This window comes from Lemur catta, chromosome X, assembly GCF_020740605.2.
Source record: "Lemur catta isolate mLemCat1 chromosome X, mLemCat1.pri, whole genome shotgun sequence".
NCBI lineage: Eukaryota > Metazoa > Chordata > Mammalia > Primates > Lemuridae > Lemur > Lemur catta.
The window spans coordinates 61551859-61571644 of record NC_059155.1 but is presented as its reverse complement, the minus strand read 5'-3'; the positions used below and the strand labels follow the sequence as shown (position 1 = coordinate 61571644).

The window sequence follows — 19786 nt, the reverse complement described above, 5'->3', positions numbered from 1 at the left end:
ACATAACAAAATTTACCATTTTAACCATTTTTAAGTGTACAGTTCAGTGGCATTAAGTATATTCACAGCGTTGTGCAACCATCACCACCATCCATCTACAGAACTTTTTTCACCTTCCCAAACTGAAGCTCTATACCCATTAAACACCAACTCCCTTCTTTCTTTTTTATTTCATTTTTCTTTGTTTGCTTTCTTTTGTTTTGTTTTTAATTTTGGGGGGTCACATTTAATTGAGCACTATTCATAGTGGGGATAAATTCAAAAGCATTGAATTTGAAGAGACATTTGAGTTTGAGCCCTGGTCCTTCCAATTGCCAGCTATGTGACTTTGAGCAAATTACTCTATAAGCCTCAGTTTCCTAATATTTAAAATGGGGGTAGAGTATCCACTTTTAATATATTAGAGGACTGTTGTAATTTTTGTAATGATGAAATGTTGACTGCTTTATGAAGTGTTAGAATTCCTAGTCAAAAGAGTGAGTGTACCATTAGCATGACTGCTACTTATGTTAATAATGGAGCAGAGAGGTTATTGTGGAAATCTTGACCAGTTGAGATTCTAGAGGACTGTCTTTCCTTTTCAGGAAATGTAACAATAACTTTTTATTTAAATAGTGCTTTCTATGTTTCAAAGTGATTTTGAAACACCTCATTTAGCTCCTCATCATAGTAAGTAAGGTTAGTATCATTAGTTCTGTTTCACAGATAAAGAAAATAGAGGCATTAAAATCTCATGGTTTAAAGCCTAAACTCAGGAGCCAGATGACCCCTGTTCAAATCCCAGCTCAGCCACTTGCTAGGTGTGTGACCTTGCACAAGTTATCTAACCTCTCTGTGCCTTACTTAGTTTCTTCATCTGTGGGGAAAAAAAGGATGGCAATAGTAACACCTACCTTCTAGTACTATTAGGTAGGAGTGAGGGAAAGTTTCCTCTAATTCTTGAAGAGTGTTGAGAACTGTGCCAGGCACATAGTTAAGTGGTAGGTAAGTTTTTGTTAACAAAAAATAAAAAGAAACTGAGACAACATGCTTTCACAAAAATAGCTAATTATGGAAGTGGGAGTAGAGCACAGGGCTCCCAGTCTTCAGCCAGGCCCTCTCTCCCTGTCTTGGGCCCCTTCTCCACATGGCAATGCCTCCCCAACACTGCTGGGGTCAACCTCCTGCGCCAGGGGACCCAAGAAGCTACAAAGTTGAGTCACCATTTCACCATTTATAAAACCTCTCACAAATGTTTATTTAAATATAAATAAACATTTATATAAACGTGCTGTTAAATTTCTATAATTAGACACAATGACTCATATGCCATGACGGTACTTTTGAGCTTTAATCGTTCTTATTCTGGAAAAAAAATGCATTTTATTGAGATAATTTGGAAATTCTATTTTTATCGTCAATTTGAAATATCTTTAAAAACTGGAAATTGTCTCTGATATTTCATTTTATATATATATATGTATATATATATATATTTGATAAACTGACTGGATCAGAAGAATGTACATTGGTGGCATCCATATCCCCTGGTGCACCCTGGAGGTCACTTATAGACCTGGGCTTCCTGTGTTTCTCTGTCCAAGGGTGATCTCTGGCCAAGGGAAGGTTTGAGGTAGGATACAATGCCCCAGAATTAACACCGCAGAACAATTCTCAGCCAAAGAGGGAGGATTGGTGGTAAACACCACAACCTTCTCATCCTTTGGTGGCACAGCTCTGGAATGGACTCATTGTGGTCTCCCAGGGGTCCCCAGCAATAATGTGCTCCAGTTGCGTACAGTGGTGTCCTTTATTGGCTTCCATTTCTTCCCTGTCTCACTTCCCCACTCCCTCCCTGTGCTTCTTGGAATCACCTCTCAAATGAATTACTTGCATCTAAATCTTTGCCTCAGAGTTTGTTTGGGTGTGAATGACAATTTATGAAGACAATTTACGACCCAGAGTCTATTATACCTTCCATTTGTCTTTATGATTTCCCCCACTTCTCTGTGTATCTTCTATGCTATGCAGTAGAGTAATTGCAGGTCATGTCTAACTAGTTTGCAAATGGGATTTATAAATATTCTTCAAACTTTTTGGCTCATAAATTGCTGAAAAAGTCTAACGAGTTTTAAATATATGTTCTTCCCTCCATAACATTTTTTGGGAATGGCCTACAAACAACTTGTGCCAGGATGTTTGCGCACCTACTGAAATTTAACTGGGTTACTACTTTCCTTTGTCATTTTAAACATATCCACTGGCAACTGTAGTATTTCATCTTGTGTATTCCCTTTTTGACAGGCTCCCTTATGGGATTAGCATTGAGCTTGGAAATTGGATCACCCTGCTGAAACTCATTTTTGGCCCAAGGATCAATAGTTGCCCAGTTCCTTATGTGAAAGTTCCATAAGATGTCCAGCAACTGACTGCATCTCTCTTTCCGTTTTATCCCTAAGTTTCTACATCCCTCATGTCCCACGATCAAGACCTTTACTTCTGAAACCTTTCCAACGTCAGTAGCTCTAGTCTCATTTCAGCCTGTGGTTTCTAGTCCTTCACTGATGCCATTTTTTACCTTGGCTCCCAAGTCTCACTCAGATGGCCCTTTTTGGCCCCCTGAGACTTCTAAATATATAAAAGATCCCAGAGCCTACTTTAGGCCTCAGGCCATCAGGGAACTGCAGGGTGTGTATATGGGGGTGAAAAATGTAGCAGATTCAGTATAGCAGACTCAGGGAAGAACAGGAATTTTATGTCTAGGAACACTGCTTTCACCATAGCTAGAGTGGATAGAAAACAAAACAAAATCTGATGATTTTATTGGTTTTCTTCCTTAATTCCAAATACCAGAAAGCCCAGGTTGCCTGGTCAACCACAAGACCATCATGATAGAAAGCTGTATGGCCTGGTGATAGGCTTATGGGACAGCCTGCATGGGCTCAATTTCTGTCTCTGATGCAATAATATTAGTACCTGCCACATAGGATTGTTGCAAGGATAAAAAGTGATAATTCAAACAAAGCTCATAGCATAGTTACATGATCCATAGTAAGTATCCAATAAGTTTTAGCTATTACGGTGGTGGTGGCTGTTATTGTCAACAGGATCAATCTAGTTTAAACCCAGATACAGAATGGTCATATTCCCCTGTAATCTATGTAAGAAAGAAATTCCCACATGATATCTGCAAAGTGAGACTTTGGAAAAATGTAAATATGTAGAAGTGTGGCTGCTTGCAGCCCTTGTCCCACAAATGTGTTCTCCACTTGGCAGAGGAATAAAAAAAAATTCCTTTGTTGGGAAACAGAACCTTCCTTCCATGATCAAACATAGCACTTTACATACATGAAGGTGATCACACTGACTTCAATCCACACTACAGAGCAATGACTGATATCTGCTCCCCTCCACAAATCAGGGTTTGCTCTCAGGGGACAGTGGGTGCCTATAGAGAGAGGACATGATGGAGAGGAAATTGCCACTCCAAAAGAGATAACTTCAAAATTTTATGGAGGGGCGGTCTTTCCTGGATCCGTGATCTCTTTCTTGATCTCTCTGAAGAAAATGAGAAAAATAAAAAGAAAATTGTGATTACACTTTGTGACATGGATCATGATCTAATTCCTTTGCCTGAGTTTAAAGCTTGCTTCCTTCTGAGGCAGGAAGATCTCTGCTGCATACCACTAGAAAGCTCCCTGAAGGCTTAACCAAATTTTCTGCGAAGTGTCCTCTGGGACAATGAACTCCAAAGTAGAATTCACATGCTCCTGGAGAGGTGCGACCTACTCTAACAAGTAAGGGAGAAAAGTACCAAAACCTCTATTTATGTTGATTTTTATTTAAATATAAGGATGAATTAAACATTAGTAATATGTAGTAGTATCCAAATTGAGGCTCACTCCCTCACTGACTCCACATCAGAGGATTCCTTATCATGTGTAGCTCAGGCAGCAGGAGTGGGCATCTTATCATGTAGAAGGCTCAACAAGAGCACCTTTACTCTTCTCTGCACTTGCAGCTTATGGCAAGGCATTGCAGATTTATGTGTGTATGTGTATGGTTGAGTTTTAATTCAACTAACCTCCTCAAATGGGCAAGTAGCTTACAGATATCCCTGCTGAGACAAAACAGACCAAAAACTCCACAGATTACAGATGATATTAAAATTGCAAGCCCCAAAGAATAATATGAATATAATGAAGGAAGTACTTCCCTGGTTCTTGGTATAGGCTCTAATCAGATATGATACATTCAACATATTATAATTATAATGTGTTTTTATAAAGTTTTTCTGATGGCAAAGAACTTACTGTTAATAAAGTAGAATAAAATATATAACATACTATTTTAGAATTTTTATTTCACTGTTAGCTCATGTTTTAAAATTCTATATTTTAGTGTATGTTTTCTCCCCAACTTGTTTATAAACTCCCATATAATACTCACCCACATTCAACAATTATCATTTGCTGGATTTTTTTCTCTCTCTCTTTCCATGTGTGTGTGTGTGTGTGTGTGTGTGTGTATGTATGTTTGTTATGTTTTGTTTTGTTGAACTTCGGAAAGTAAGGCACAAACATCCTCACCTTTCACCCTAAGTATTTCAGTATATAGTTAGTAAGAACAAGGATGTTCTCCCACATAATCCAATGCCATAATCACATCAAATGAAATTAACAATAATTCCTTAATATTATTGTCCCTAACTAGTATGGTAGTATATATATGTAATTTACACATTAACATACATACAATGTAGGTGTATATTTAATTTCTTTTTATTGAGCGGTATGCCCTCAGTAAAGCAGGAACACCGATGTAATTCAATGTGTACTATAGAGATGCAATGAGGGATGTCCTTGCCCTGGATTTGAGGCTCATAGGAAGCTCCTAATTATGTACCTCAAGGAACTAGAAAAACAAGAACAAACCAAACCCAAAACTAGCAGAAGAAAAGAAATAACAAAAATCAAAGCAGAACTAAATGAATTGATACCAAAAAAATACATAGGATCAACAAAATGAAATGTTCGTTCTTTGAAAAGAAAAATCAATATACTGCCAGCTAAAGTATCCAAGAAAAGAACAGAGAAGATTCAAATAAACACAATCAAAAATGAAAAAGGAGATGTTATAACTGATACCACAGAAATACAAAAGATCATCAAAGACTACTATGAGCAAGTATATGCTCACAAACTGGAAAACCTAGAGAAAATGGACAAATTCCTGGAAACATACAACCTCCCCAGATTAAACCAGGAAGAAATAGAAATCCTGAACAAACCAATAATGAATAATGGGATTGAATCAGTAGTAAAATATCTCCCAAGAAGAAAAGGCCCAGGACTAGATGGATTCACAGCTGAATTCTACCAGATGTGCAAAGAACTGGTACCAATCTTACTGAAACTGTTCCAAAAAACCAAAGAGGAGGCACTTATCTCTAATTCATTCTATAAGCCAGGATCATCCTAATACTAAAGCCAGGAAAGGACACAACAATAGAAGAAAACTACAAACCAATATCCCTTATGAACACAGATGCAAAAATCCTCAACAAAATACTAGCAAATTGAATCCAGCAGCACATCAAAAAGATAATAAACCACAATCAAGTGGGTTTTATTCCAGGAATGCAAGGATGGTTCAACATATGCAAATCAAGAAACACGATTCCTCACATAAACAGAATTAAAAACAAAAACTATATGATCATCTCAATAGATGCAGAAAAAGCTTTTGATAAAATTCAGGATCTTTCATGATAAAAACTCTCAATAAACTAGGGATAGAAGGAACATACCTCAAAATAATTTGACAAACCCACAGCCAACATCATAATGAATGAGGAAAAATTGAAAGTATTCCTCCTAAGAACTTGAACAAGACAAGGATGCCCACTTTTACCACTCCTATTCAGCATAGTACTAGAAGTCCTAGCCAGAGTGATCAGGTAAAAGAAAGAAATAAAAGGTATCCAAACTGGAAAAGAGGAAGTCAAATTATCTCTGTTTGCTGATAATATAATCTTATACTTAGAAAACACTAAAGACTCTGCCAAAAGACTCCTAGATTTGATAAATGAATTCAGTAAAGTTTCAGGATACTAAATCAACATACAAAAATTATTAGCATTTCTATACACCAATAAAGATCAAACTATGAACAAAATCAAGAAGTCAATCCCATTTACAATAGCTACAAAAAATAAAATAAAATAAAATACTTAGGAATACCTTTAACCAAAGAGGTGAAAGAGCTCTACAAGGAAAACTATAAAACACTGATGAAAGAAATTGTAGATGACACAAACAAATGGGAAAACATCCCATGCTCATGGATTGAGAGGCAAGAATTCTGCCACTGAACCACCAACGCGCTGCTTCATGCTCATGGATTGGAAGAATTAATATTGTTAAAATGACCATACTTCCCAAAGTGATCCACAGATTCAGTGCAATTCCTATCAAAATATCAATGTCATTTTTCACATAATTAGCAAAAATTATCCTAAAATTCATGTGGAATCAAAGAAGAGCCCAAATAGCCAAAGCAATCCTACACAAAAAGAACGCTGGAGGCATCATATTATCTGACTTCAAATTATTCTACCAGGCTATAGTAACCACAACAACATGGTACTGGTGTAAAAATAGATACACAGACCAATAAAGCAGAATAGAGAACCTAGAAATAAAGCCACATACCTACCACCAACTGATCTTCTACAAAGCAGACCAAAAAAAAAAAAAAAAGTACACACTGGGGAAAGGACACCCTCTTCAAAAAATGGTATTGGATAAAATGGATAGCCATATGCAAAAGAATGAAACTGTACCCCTATCTCTCACCATATACAAAAATTAACTCAAGATGGATTATAGACTTACATGTAAAACCTGAAACTATAAACATTCTAGAAGAAAACCTAGGAAAAACTCTTCTGGATATTGACCTAGGCAAAGAATTCATGACTAAGACTTTAAAAGTAAATGCACCAAAAGCAAAAATAGACAAATGAGACTTAATTAAACTAAAAATCTTCTGTACAGCAAAAGAAATAATCAACAGAGTGAACAGACAACATACAGAATGGGAGGAAATGTTTGTAAACTATGCACCTGACAAAGGACTAATATCCAGAATCTACAAGGAACGCAAAGAATTCAACAACAACAACAAAAAATCCAAATAACCCCATTAAAAATTAGGCAAAGGACATGAACAGACATTTTTCAAAAGAAAACATACAAATGGCCAAGTATATGAAAAATGCTGAACATCACTAATCATCAGAGAAATGCAAAATGAAACCACAATGAAATACCATCTTATACCAGTCAGAATAGCTATCATTAAAAGGCCAAAAAATGACAGATGTTGGTGAGGATGTGGAGAAAAGGGAATGCTTATGCACTGTTGATGGAAATATAAATTAGTACAACCTCTATGGAAAACAGTAAGGAGATTTCTCAAAGAACTAAATATAAAACTAACATTTGATACAGCAATCCCACTACTGGGTATCTACCCAAAGGAAAAGAAATCACTATATCAAAAAGATATATCTGCATTTGTAAGTTTATTGCAGCACTATTCACAATAGCAAAGATATGGAATCAACCTAAGTGTCCATCAATGGATGATTGGATAAAGAAAAATACACACGCATGCGTGCACACACACATACATACACACACTCCTTTCTTTATAGTGTCCCCAAAAGCTTGAGATTAGGAGTTACAAGTCCCCTGTGGAGGGTGGAATAGTGAAGTGGGATGTGAGTTCTGGGTATTCACTCAGTCTAGTGCCTCAGTTCTTAAGGTCATGGAAAATGTAATACCTAGTACCTATAGGGTTCTTTCCAGCAATTTTGTTGGCAGATCCTCACTAGCTCCTTGTCAAGAAAGAATTGTCTCTTGTTCAGGGATAAGAATACTAAAATGCAGAGTCCATGATTTATCCAACACCATAGACTAATTGATAGACTCACCATTAGGAACCAGATCTTTCTGATCCCAGATCTATGTTGGAGCCCAGAGGAAACTAGAGTATATTAAGAGGGGGTGAAAAGGAGCATTGGAATTATTTAGCCAAAAGAAAACAGAAAAGTAGGACTACAATCAGTTACATACTTAAAGACAATAGTTGGATGGGCACCAAGGACCAGTAAGTTCTCCATTTGCAGAGTAGTAGCTCGAAGAGAGAAAAGATCCATTGCTCTGGGTTATAGTCATTTTACAAGCCAGCTAATAATTGTCGTACATTTCTTTAGAGAAATTCTTGGTGCTATTCTCAGGAGAAAATAAAATTGATGTTTAATAGTTTTGTCAAATCTTATTAGGTAGGATTCTAATTTAAATGAAGCAATGTGTCAGTTACCCCAGAGACCGTTCAGTTCATTTAGTTTTTTTTTACCTCAGTGTTCCCCACATAGTATACATTTGGATTATAATAGAGTTTTAAAAATATTGTAGTTCAACAATTACTACAGACTTCAGTAGGTAATTATGGACGAATAAGGACTGAAATGCTGGATCCTTAAAAATAAATAAACTGCCCATATTTAAATAAAAGACATACCTTTCCATGGGTAAAGGTTTCCAACCCTGAGTGTGGGAGCCAGCTACTTCTACTTGCCAAGAATCTATTTAACACATTAATCTTACTACAGAGAAAGTTTTTTGACCTTTCCAATGTTTGCATAAGAAAAATGAAGCACAGCTGTTTTCTGAAGTGAGAAACAATTGTCTTGAGCCCGTTATTATCAGAGGAGTGAATTTGTCAGTCTATAGAAAAATGATTCTTACTGACTAGTGTATAAAAGTGAATCTTCTCTCTCTCATTTGTGGGAAGTTGGAAATAAGAGACATATCTGCAAGTCACATATTAATCATCAATTAATTGGCAAGTATTTGCTGAGTCCCTACTTTGAAATAAGTGATTTGCAGAGCAAGGGACCTGGAGCATATTTAGTGATACAAAAGAAGAGAAGAGAAGATGTAAGCTTCTGACCTCAGGAAATTCAAGGAAAAGTCAGGTAGAAAAGACTTTCCTACCCATAGAAAGCTAGCAAACAATCCAAAATAGTGCGTAGTAAGCAGAAAATGAGAGGAGTTGATAATCCTATCATAAAAGTCAGACAGGTAGGGAGAAAGGATGGAAATCATTAAGGCCTGGATTGGTCAGCGAAAGCTTCAAGATGATATTTACACTGAAATTTGGAAGGACTGAATTTAGATGAATGTAGACTCTGAGATTGGGCATGAAGAAAGGATGGAACCAGGAAAGAAATGCAGAGTTTAGGAATGGGGTGTAGACTACTCTGTCTCTTGAGTACTATTAAAGTTGACAGCTCATTCTTTCAGAGGGCATTATCTATTCAAGTGGGGGATCTATGCAAAATGATCCTGGAAATAAATCTGGTGATGACTTTAAATGGCCATCATATCTTAATTGTTCTAGATAAGGCTCTTTTGTTGGGAAAGAACAGAAGCCACTCTAACTCAAGTGAAAAGAGGATGGGAGTATTGCAAGATTATAATGGGAGATTTCTTGTACATTCAAAAGTAGTTCTTGGCCACATCATCTCAACTTCTCCTCTTATGTCTGTTTCATTAATTCTTTTTCTCTCAACCCCATCTACTCTGCTTATTCATCTTGTACATGGTTAAAACATAGCTGCCCTGATCTTTTCCTTGACATCAAAATTTTTATTTCCAGCATCTATCATTGACTGCGTACATTCTCTCATTTTTCAGGTTAAATACTTAAGAGAAAAGGAGATTGTTTAGTATCTAGCCAGCCAGGTCATGGGCTAGTGTAGATCAGGTATCCACTCCAGTTCAACCAGCCATCACTCCTAAACAGGAACCATTCATTAGTGTCTCCCTGAACTGAGAGCTCTGGGCAGAACAGCCTAAGCTAGAAGAGGAAATAGACTGATACATTTTATGTTATACAGAACCATCAGACTTGCAGGGAATATTTGGTATGCTCTATGTACATTTGAGAAGTGTTTGGTCTGTTTTCTGCTTCTAGGAAGGATTTATCCAAAGCTTTCTTCCGAAAGAACCATGGTGTTCTGAAAAGCACTGGTTCTAAATTGAATGTTGACTGCACAACATCTTAAACTATCTGAACTTCAATTTCCCACCTGTAGAAAGGGGATAATAACACCTACTTTTTGGGGTTGTCTGGAACATAAATGAGAATGTGTAGATACCCTTCTCTGCTTGGCACAAGGCAAGAGCTTAGTAAATGGGATTTTTTTCATTTCCTTGATATGTTATGAATATTCCATAACAGAAAATTGTTTGCAATGCATTTTATTTATATTTAGTTGCATAAGTGATATATGAAAATGTCAATATTTTAAAGCAAATCTAGATATTATATGATTTCACTGGTAAATATTTTAGCATGTATCTTTAATAAACAAGGTCTTTTAGGAAACACATAACCACAATACCATTATCATACTCAGTACACTGAAAAAAATTCCTTAATATCACCAGTGCTACATTTATGTTTGATTTTCTTCAATAGTCTCAAAAATAAATATCTTCTTACAGTTGTTTGGTTTGAATCAAAATCCAAAAGGAGTCCACACATTGCATTTGGTTGACATGTCTTACACATTTCAGTAAATCTGTAATGAGACTCCTTGCCTTTTTGTTGTTGTTGTTTTTAGAGACAGAGTATCACTCTATTATTATCCAACTAGAATGCAGTGGCATGGCACAATCATAGCTCACTGCAGCCTCGAACTCCTGAGCTCAAGTGATCCTCCTGCCTCTCAGCCTCCTCGAGTAGCTGGGACTATAGGCAGACATGACCACACCAGCTAATTTTCAAAATTTTTTGCAGAGGTGGGGTCTTATTATGTTGTCCAGACTTGTCTTGAACTCCTGGCCTCAAGTGATCCTCCCAAAGTGCTGGGATTACAGGTGTGATCCACCACACCCAGCCCCTCCCTGCTTTTCTATGCCATGTGTTTGTTGAAAAAAATGGGGTCATCATTCTTGTAGAATTTTCCAATTCAGAATTTGATTGTATCCTTATAGTATGATTTAGCAGGTTCTTGTATCCCCATTTTTCCTGAAAACTGGTACATAAATTTAGAGGCTTAATTAGATTTAGATTCACATTATTTTTCTGGCAAAACTATAAAAGAAATGTTTTTATACAACATTTTGTTTCAAAAGTTATGAATTTGAAATAGCAGCTCAATAGTTCCCATAGCATTTTGTACCTAGGAACACAAGATTTCCAAGAGAGAAGGAGGTGAGTCATTCACTCTGGTTTCTGACTGAGCGCATCACCATTTCTTAGAGAGTTAATGGTAATTATCACTGCTAGCTGTCAGAAAATGGAGATAGAAGTCATAGTTATCATTTCATCTCTAAAAAATTTATTAGAGATATCTTTAGTCATTTATATCTTTGGCTAAAGATATTCACATACTTTTAATTAAAGACATGAATTTCTTGCCTACATTATAAACTAGTAATAAAAATGTTTGAACTGGCCAGGCGCGGTGGCTCACGCCTGTAATCCTAGCACTCTGGGAGGCTGAGGCGGGTGGATCGCTCGAGGTCAGGAGTTCGAGGCCAGCCTGAGCAAGAGCGAGACCCCGTCTCTACTAAAAATAGAAAGAAATGATTTGGACAGCTGAAAATGTATATAGAAAAAATTAGCCGGGCATGGTGGCACATGCCTGTAGTCCCAGCTACTTGGGAGGCTGAGACAGAAAGATTGCTTGAGCCCAGGAGTTTGAGGTTGCTGTGAGCTAGGCTGACGCCACGGCACTCTAGCCAGGGCAACAGAGCGAGACTCTGTCTCAAAAAAAAAAAAAAAATGTTTGAACTGGCTACTGAATAAAGAAGATACCACAGGAAAATACAACTTTCTTTCAAATTTTTGTATGTTTTTGTAATTGTTTAAAATGAAAGCAAACCCAGATCCACTGGAGCAGGACTGTAGTGTTGTTCTAGAGTCTTGGGGTGTGAGGGTGTCCAATAAATAATAGCCCTCCCTTCCCTACCTGAGCTGGGAACAGAGAGCTAGATAAAGAAATCAGACAGACGATGATAAAAATGATTGCTTCTGTGTCTGATAAAGCTGTTTGGGGGATATGACTTAGGTCTACAGCAATAATGAACTTGCAGACATTCTCTCATCTCCTGTATTAGACATGCCATTCCTCCAGACAGGGACGATTAGACAACCATAAGCTTTCCAGAGCCCAATGCAGAAGCCAGGTTCTTTTCCCCAAACTCAGCACTTAATAACTTGCCCCCCTTTCCCTGGTAGGAGGAGGAAAGTGAATGAGGAGTCAGGGTGCAGCCTAGAGCAGTAACTCACTGGAGGTCTAATCAACATGGAAACAAGTAGAAATAAGCATTCCCTGTCACTGAAGTCACGATATAAAAGAGTATCATAGGTAGAAGCCAGTTAAAACACAGAATTTTCAGCAATGAACACTATCACATTTAGTTGGTCCCAACTCATATCAACTTCCACACTATAGCAGCTCATATTCAAGTGAACAAACCTTTGTGGAATGTGTGCAAATCACAGTACTGGCAGATGCCAAGATGGAAAAAGACATAGTCTTTGCTCACCAGAGGCTCACCCTCTAGCGGTTCTCAGACAAGTGCACACAGATGATCTTGCCCTTGTCTTGTGGCCTACTGTGCTAGGCATTGTATGGAGAGTGTGGCAGACATGGAGATGTGCTGCTCAGACCTCCCTTGAAAAAGAGACTCTCCTAGTTGCAGGTAGTGTGGTTAGCTGAAGCCTCCAGCCATCAGCTCCTTTAGGGTCCACTTCAGCTTTCAAGCTGCGGTCATGCTCTCTTGGCTAGTTCCTGCCCAGTGACTGAGCCAGGTAGCGACTGAGATCACACTCTTCTTGGGGTGGCCCCAGCCAATGACTAAGTAAGGTGATTATACAAAGGCCTGGCCATTTCGAACCAAAACAAAATTCCTCCATTGAGCAGTCTTTGCTCATGAGCTTCCCATTGGGCTGGTGTAGCTGTCCCAGTTTGCTAGGACTGAGGGTTTTCCCAGGATGTAAGACTTGCAGTTCTAAAACTGGAAAAGTTCCAGGCACAGCAGGATGGTTAGCTATCCTTGCTGGTGTAGACCTTGTCAGGTCAACATTAAGATCTGACAGCTCCCTCTGCCCAATCCAGCTTCCTCCCCTTTTTCGTTTCACAGGTATTACTCTCTGCACTGAAACTTTTATACGCCTTACTTTGTCTCAGGCTCTGCCTCCCAGAGCACTCAACCCAAGACAGGGGCACAAATAACTCACAAACCAGGAAGGACCTAAATACTTCAAGAAAAGATAAGGCTGAAAGAGAACAGGAGGGCAAGGGAAAAGATCAATTTGACAATTGCAGGGACCCTCCCAGGTATAACTTTCTCAGTGGACCATTCATTTGGTATCCTTTGAAAGGGAGAAGAGGCATATTTAAAACACTCAATGACTTAAAGTTCCCTGAACTGTATTTAAATACTCAAAATGAAGGGCTTGCCAAAAAAAATGCCCACCCCCTTGTCCCTGTGTCCTTTAAACAACAACATGCTTTGTTATTAATTTCTATGATTTAAGAAGAAAAATGAAAGGAGCTTCAGCTTTTCTGAGAGGTATTTTTAAAATCAAGAGAGAGTGTGAATTGTACAACATGGTGACTATAGTTAATAAAAGCATATTGTATTCTTGAAAATCAATAGGAGAGTTGATTATAAGTGTTCTTACCACAAAAAATGTTAAGTATGTGAGCTAATGCATATGCTAATTAGCTTGATCTAGCCATTCCACAGTGTATACATATTTCAAAACATCATGTTGTACACAATATACCCCATTTTTATTTGTCAATTTAAAAAATAATGACTTTTTAAAAAAAATCGGCTCTAAATTAAGAGTAAATGAAAAGAACATGCATGGGCAGAATGATACTTCCAGAGAAGGGGGAAGGCATTCTTCACGGCTGAGTTAGGGTGAGGGAAGCAGGGTGGCTTAGGGTGCAAAGTTAAAGAGTCACTCACTGTCAGGGTGGTTTGAGCGCAAAGTCGTCAAGGCCACGAGCCTGAGAGTGAGTACCTCCTTAAATATTGCACCCCAGGTGCCTTACTTGCCTCACCCTAGTCCTGGCCCTGGCATTCAGAATAATATTAGGAAACTGATGGGGCTCCCTCTTTCCTGTCCCAGGTACAAAGCCATTGTCCGGCCAATGGATATCCAGGCCTCTCATGCTCTGATGAAGATCTGCCTCAAAGCCGCCTTGATCTGGGTCATCTCCATGCTGCTGGCCATCCCAGAGGCCGTGTTTTCTGACCTCCATCCCTTCCACGAGGAAAGCACCAACCGGACCTTCATTAGCTGTGCTCCATACCCACACTCTAATGAGCTGCACCCCAAAATCCACTCCATGGCTTCTTTTCTGGTCTTCTACATCATCCCACTGTCGATCATATCCGTCTACTACTACTTCATTGCCAAAAATCTGATCCAAAGTGCTTACAATCTTCCTGTGGAAGGGAATATACACGTCAAGAAGCAGGTGAGTGCTCAGGACTGATTCATTTCCTCCTTGGGGATTTGGTCCCTTGCATTTCTTTGGGACTCCACTGACAAGTACAGTATTTATGTGGCCATGTCATTTGACTCTGCAATTAGAGGAAGTGAGTGATCTGTGGCCAGATGCTAAATGGAAACTCCTAGCCACGGAAGCCCAGGAATTCAGGCATTCTTTATAATCTTGCTCTCTTGTTAAAGACCTAAGTTAGGGAGGTGTTGAGAACCAGAGAGATTCGAAATGTGTTTCTTTTTGAGAAATATCTGAAAAGGATTTTTTTAAAAATAATTAAGTGTTGAGGCTCATGGGATGTAACTTCTTTAAACTCCAGTCACATTGTTTGGCTAGGGTTACCACGGAGAGACAAATCAAAGAAGGCAGGAAAATGAGGTCAATTGAAGAAAAAGAAGTATTTTGATTAGTATAGGCTTACACTGATTTGGGCTCAAATCCAGGCTTCGTGACTTACTCGCTTACTCTTTCTGAGTCCCAATTTCCTTATCTATGATATAGAGTAATAATCCTTATATTGTAAGGCTACTCACGAAGGATTATAAGAGAGAGAGCATACGTAGGATCTGCAGTGCCCAGCATGCAGGATGCCCCCTATATGGTCAGACTCCCTCCCCCATCCTCTATAGCTTCCCATAATTTCATCCTTGAGGTGTGAATGGTGGAAACCAAGGGCTCTGGCTTGCTCTTCCTCATCAGATCTTCTTACCCTCTAGCCCAGATGTAGATTATGTGGCATTTATGACGGAAAAGCAGAAAGATTCCCCATCCTGTTGAAATGTATAGCTGACTCACTTGGAGGCCTCACCCTTTATGGGGAAAAGTGGCAGTTCTCAGTTGAAACCATCTCCCTACTTGAAAGACCTCTCAGTAGCAAACATCCATTACACCCCAAACTCTTTAATGAAAAATCTGTTTCCCCTTGAGGTAGCAGAGGGAGTTGGGAGCAAAAGGAGATGCTCAGACCTTTTTGTTTAAGAACATTCCTGTACAGTATAGTCCAGAAATAAGTTGAGATTAAAAATAATAATCATAATCATAATCATAAAGGGTTATCTTGGTTTGATCAATGAGGAAGAATAAAGCTGGCTGCTTTTTTTTTGAGCATCAGAAGGAATAAGAATAAGAAAGTATTAACTGTGGAACAAAGAAAGACATGAAGTCGTATGGCTAATAGACTGCACCAATGTTCTCCTGAGGAAAAAGAGGGCACCTACTAGAATGTCACTGTGCAATCCATTCAAACATGTAATCAACTGTGTTTAAAGATCTGCTCTCAGTGGTGTGTTCTAACTCCATCCTACCTCTTGTGTTTTTGCTTCCTGGCTTGTCCATCTCTGTGTTTCTCACTCTTTTTTTTCTTTGTCTGTTTCTATTGCTTTTTTTCTCATTTTATCTGATTCTCTCTTGGCCTCTTCCATTGAACTCTTTTTCTGTGGCTTTGTGAGCCTATCTGTTTCCCTAATTGTTTTCCCCTGTCTGTCTGTCTGAATCTTTGTGTCTCTGCATTCCTCTGACACTGTTCCTTGGTCCCTCTGTCTCTCTCCATGTGACTCTTTCCTTAGATCGAATCCCGGAAGCGACTTGCCAAGACAGTGCTGGTGTTTGTGGGCCTCTTTGCCTTCTGCTGGCTCCCCAACCACGTCATCTACCTGTACCGTTCCTACCACTACTCCGAGGTAGACACCTCCATGCTCCACTTTGTCACCAGCATCTGTGCCCGCCTCCTGGCCTTCACCAACTCCTGTGTGAATCCCTTTGCCCTCTACCTGCTGAGCAAGAGTTTCAGGAAACAGTTCAATACCCAGCTCCTCTGTTGCCGGCCTGGCCTCATCACCCGGTCTCACAGCACTGGCAGAAGTACCACCTGCATGACCTCCTTCAAAAGTACCAACCCCTCAGTGGCCACCTTTAGCCTCATCAATGGGAATATCTGTCATGAGGGGTATGTCTAGACTGACCCTTGACTTTGCCCCCCTAGAGACTCTTGGTTTTGCTTTATGGCTGGTCAGGAACCCTAACATCTGTTGTCATCTCTGTGCCCTCCAAAGACCCTTCAGAATTCGTGAGAGTGGTGTAGGTGGGTGGGGAGAGACCCAAATGGATCACTACTGTTTCAAAGTCAGCCACCAGGCTAATGTTTTCCATTTCAACTTGTGAATGCTTTTTCTTATCTATAGCTTTTAGAAAAGGGAACAAGTAGGAAATTATTATTTTAAGCATCAAGCCCTGATACACAGTTGTAGCCAATTAAGTCATAAAAACTATATGAACAACCAGATTTATATAACAGAGGAATCATACATTGAATGTGGACTTTGTGAAAGGCTTCGCCTTGTCATTTCTTTAAGCAGATACTAGTGCTTTAAAAATATGACCTTAAAAATACCCTCTTTTCAGGAATATCTGTAATACAAGAACCAAGGAACAGCTTTTATTTGCATTCCTAAAATGAAAAGTCAACCCTATGAAAGAGCTCCATGCATAAGGGACAGTCTCCAAACTGATAACACTGGAAGCCAGTTTAATGTAAAACAATTCCCTAAACATTGATTTAAAAAAAAAAAAAGATGTTATTGAGGACGTAGGAGAAACACTCAATACATAACTTTAAGGCAAAACTACAACCAAACACATCGACACATATATAAAGATCCATGTGTGGCTGTGAAGGAATATCTTATGCTCTGAATTCTCGCTCAATGGAAGTCTTATTTACTCAATTTAAACCACCCAGGTTGCTGTTCCACCATAGAAGAGAAATCCACTGGGAGGAAAAAAGGATCATGCTGTCAATTTATCAGATATTTATAAATGCATAAAGTATGTTATTTATTCTTGGTATGCAGGTTTTGAGCCAAGTATATTTACTTAGATTTAACTGTCTTTGCTACATTGAAGCAGTAGTTTCAATATAAAAAAGAAGGGATAATATCTGAGAGGAAATAGAAATATGTTTATATTTAATGTATGTTTCTCCTAAAGTTTGTGGAAGGAAATGAACAAAATTTCAGTAGTACATATTTCTGTCTCAGTATGTATAAGAAAGTTGCAGGGGTCTTAACTTTAAGAACTGATTGAAAAACAGCTACAGATTTATTTCTACTTGAGAACAGTATTTATGAAAGAGTCCATATGCAGAAAAAGACTGGACTGAAATCTTTTTCTTTTTCCAAGAGAGCATAATTGGCTCTAAAAAGATTTGACTACCTTCCTTTAGAAACCCTGAATCCAGTTTTTTGTTGACTCAAAGACAGGCCAGTTGCAAACATGTTAAACCACTTTCAGATAAATCCAAATTCTGTAAATGTGCCCTAATGTGCATTGCTTACATCCTAAGGCAATTTTAGCTCAAATTTTCTCTAGACAGGTGAGACAGAAACAGTTGGCTCTTTTTATCCTCATGACACATATGAAAAGATTTTTGTCTCTTGGTATGAGGAAGTGTTCACTGTGCAGAGCCTTAGGAGTTAGAACCAAGACAATTGTAAAGATCTGTGTTTACACTTGTTTTAGCTGGAGGGAAACCTCTTCTGCTTGCTTCATGCTCTTATGTACTGGATGCACCTGCTTTCCCGGTAGTCCATAATTACATTGCACAGTTTATTTTATTTTCTATTTTATTTTTTTAAGATGGAGTCTCGCTCTGTCGCCCCGGCTAGAGTGCAGTGGCATCATCATAGCTCACTGCAACCTCAAACTCCTGGGCTCAAGTGATCCTCCTGCCTCAGCCTCCCGAGTAGCTGGGACTATAGGCATGCACTACCACACCTGGCCGATTCTTTATATTTTTGGTAGAGACGGGGGTATCCTCTTGCTCAGGCTGGTCTCGAACTCCTGACCTCAAGTGATCTTCCCACCTGGGCCTCCAAGAGTGCTAGGATTACAGGTGTGAGCCACTGCGCCCAGCCAACATTGCACAGTTTAACACATTGACTGCCACATTAGAAAAAAATTTTTTTTCCTTGGGGGCCACTGTGTTTTATTACAAAAATAGAATAAAAAACTTTCAAAACAAAATGATCCTTTCTAATTTATTGAAAAATTTGTTATTTTTTATTGTTTCCTGTGCATGAGCTATATGCAACTTGAAAAATAGTTCACATGGCTTCACAAGGCCCTGGGGCTCAAAATTAGCGTGAGTGAAACACAACTCATATGGCAGTTAATGTGTTAAAAAACAAGACAGATGGTGTAGCAGAAAGAACCAAAATTTCTAGCTTGACAACCCAACTCTGCCTCTAGCTCTGTGACTTTGGTTATCAATTTCCTTTCTCTAGATTCATTTTTTCATCTCTAGACTGAGAAGATGGTGCTAAGGTCCCGTCTAACACTAGAATTCCTCTTCATCGTTTCCCATTCTCTCTACAGCATTCCTGTAGCCCACTTGCTTACCCCTACCCCACTTCTGCTACCCTTGCAACAACAACCGCTTGGAAATCCTCAACCACTATTCTATACTTATGTTCCAATTAGCGGTATGAAAGGGTACAGTCTATTCTATTGCTTCCAGAGGTTTCTTGGAATAATTTGCACGAATGATGTTCAATGAATTTGCTATGTTTTGGAGTTAGAGCTGAAAGATACATAAGAAAACATATTGCTCAATCTCCTCATTATACTCTTCCTATTCATCCTTCTTCAACCTCCATGCACCTGTTATCTTGAATTACTATTCCACAATTTTGCCCTTGGCTTTCTTCAAAACCCTTGAATATAAATGACTCCATGCCAAGTTAGTTGCTAACATGTATAGCATTCTGGGTACCTGCATGACTCGTTCAAGCACCCCTGATCCACCTGCTTCCAAAGACATTTTAGGAGCAGGACTCATCTTTATGTCTTCTTCAGTTAACATCACAGCATAGATTGTATGTGGTCTCCTTCCTACCTTCTGGACAAAGAGTGAGGAGACAGAGGTCTAGGTGTAGCTGTGTGTCCTTAAGTAAATCTTATTACTTCTTTGAAACTCTTGAATGAAAGGTTGGGAGAAAGCCTTTGCTGGCCCGTGACCAAGGACAGGTTAAACTATTTGGTCAATCAACTAATGGGTTGACTCAGACCTTCTTACTGGAAAGGACTTAGGTGGGCCCTTCTCTAGGAAAGTCAAATTGTTATTCCACCTCAAGAACCTAAAATCACATGAGAGAGACCCAAGCCCCCATGTGGTATCTCCTCTTTGCCAGGGCAGAGTGTGGC

General features: G+C 38.8%; 1 protein-coding gene across 1 annotated transcript in view; it reads left to right on the top strand.

The window, feature by feature from the left end:
• The window catches only part of GRPR (gastrin releasing peptide receptor), a 33946-nt gene extending 16538 nt beyond the window's left edge, over window positions 1-17408 (top strand). The window contains exons 2-3 of the mRNA XM_045538315.1: window positions 14209-14560; window positions 16153-17408. Coding sequence (XP_045394271.1) covers window positions 14209-14560; window positions 16153-16542 — 742 coding nt within the window. The 3' untranslated portion in view covers window positions 16543-17408. The remainder of the gene's footprint in view (window positions 1-14208; window positions 14561-16152) is intronic.
• The last annotated feature ends 2378 nt before the right edge of the window (window positions 17409-19786 follow it).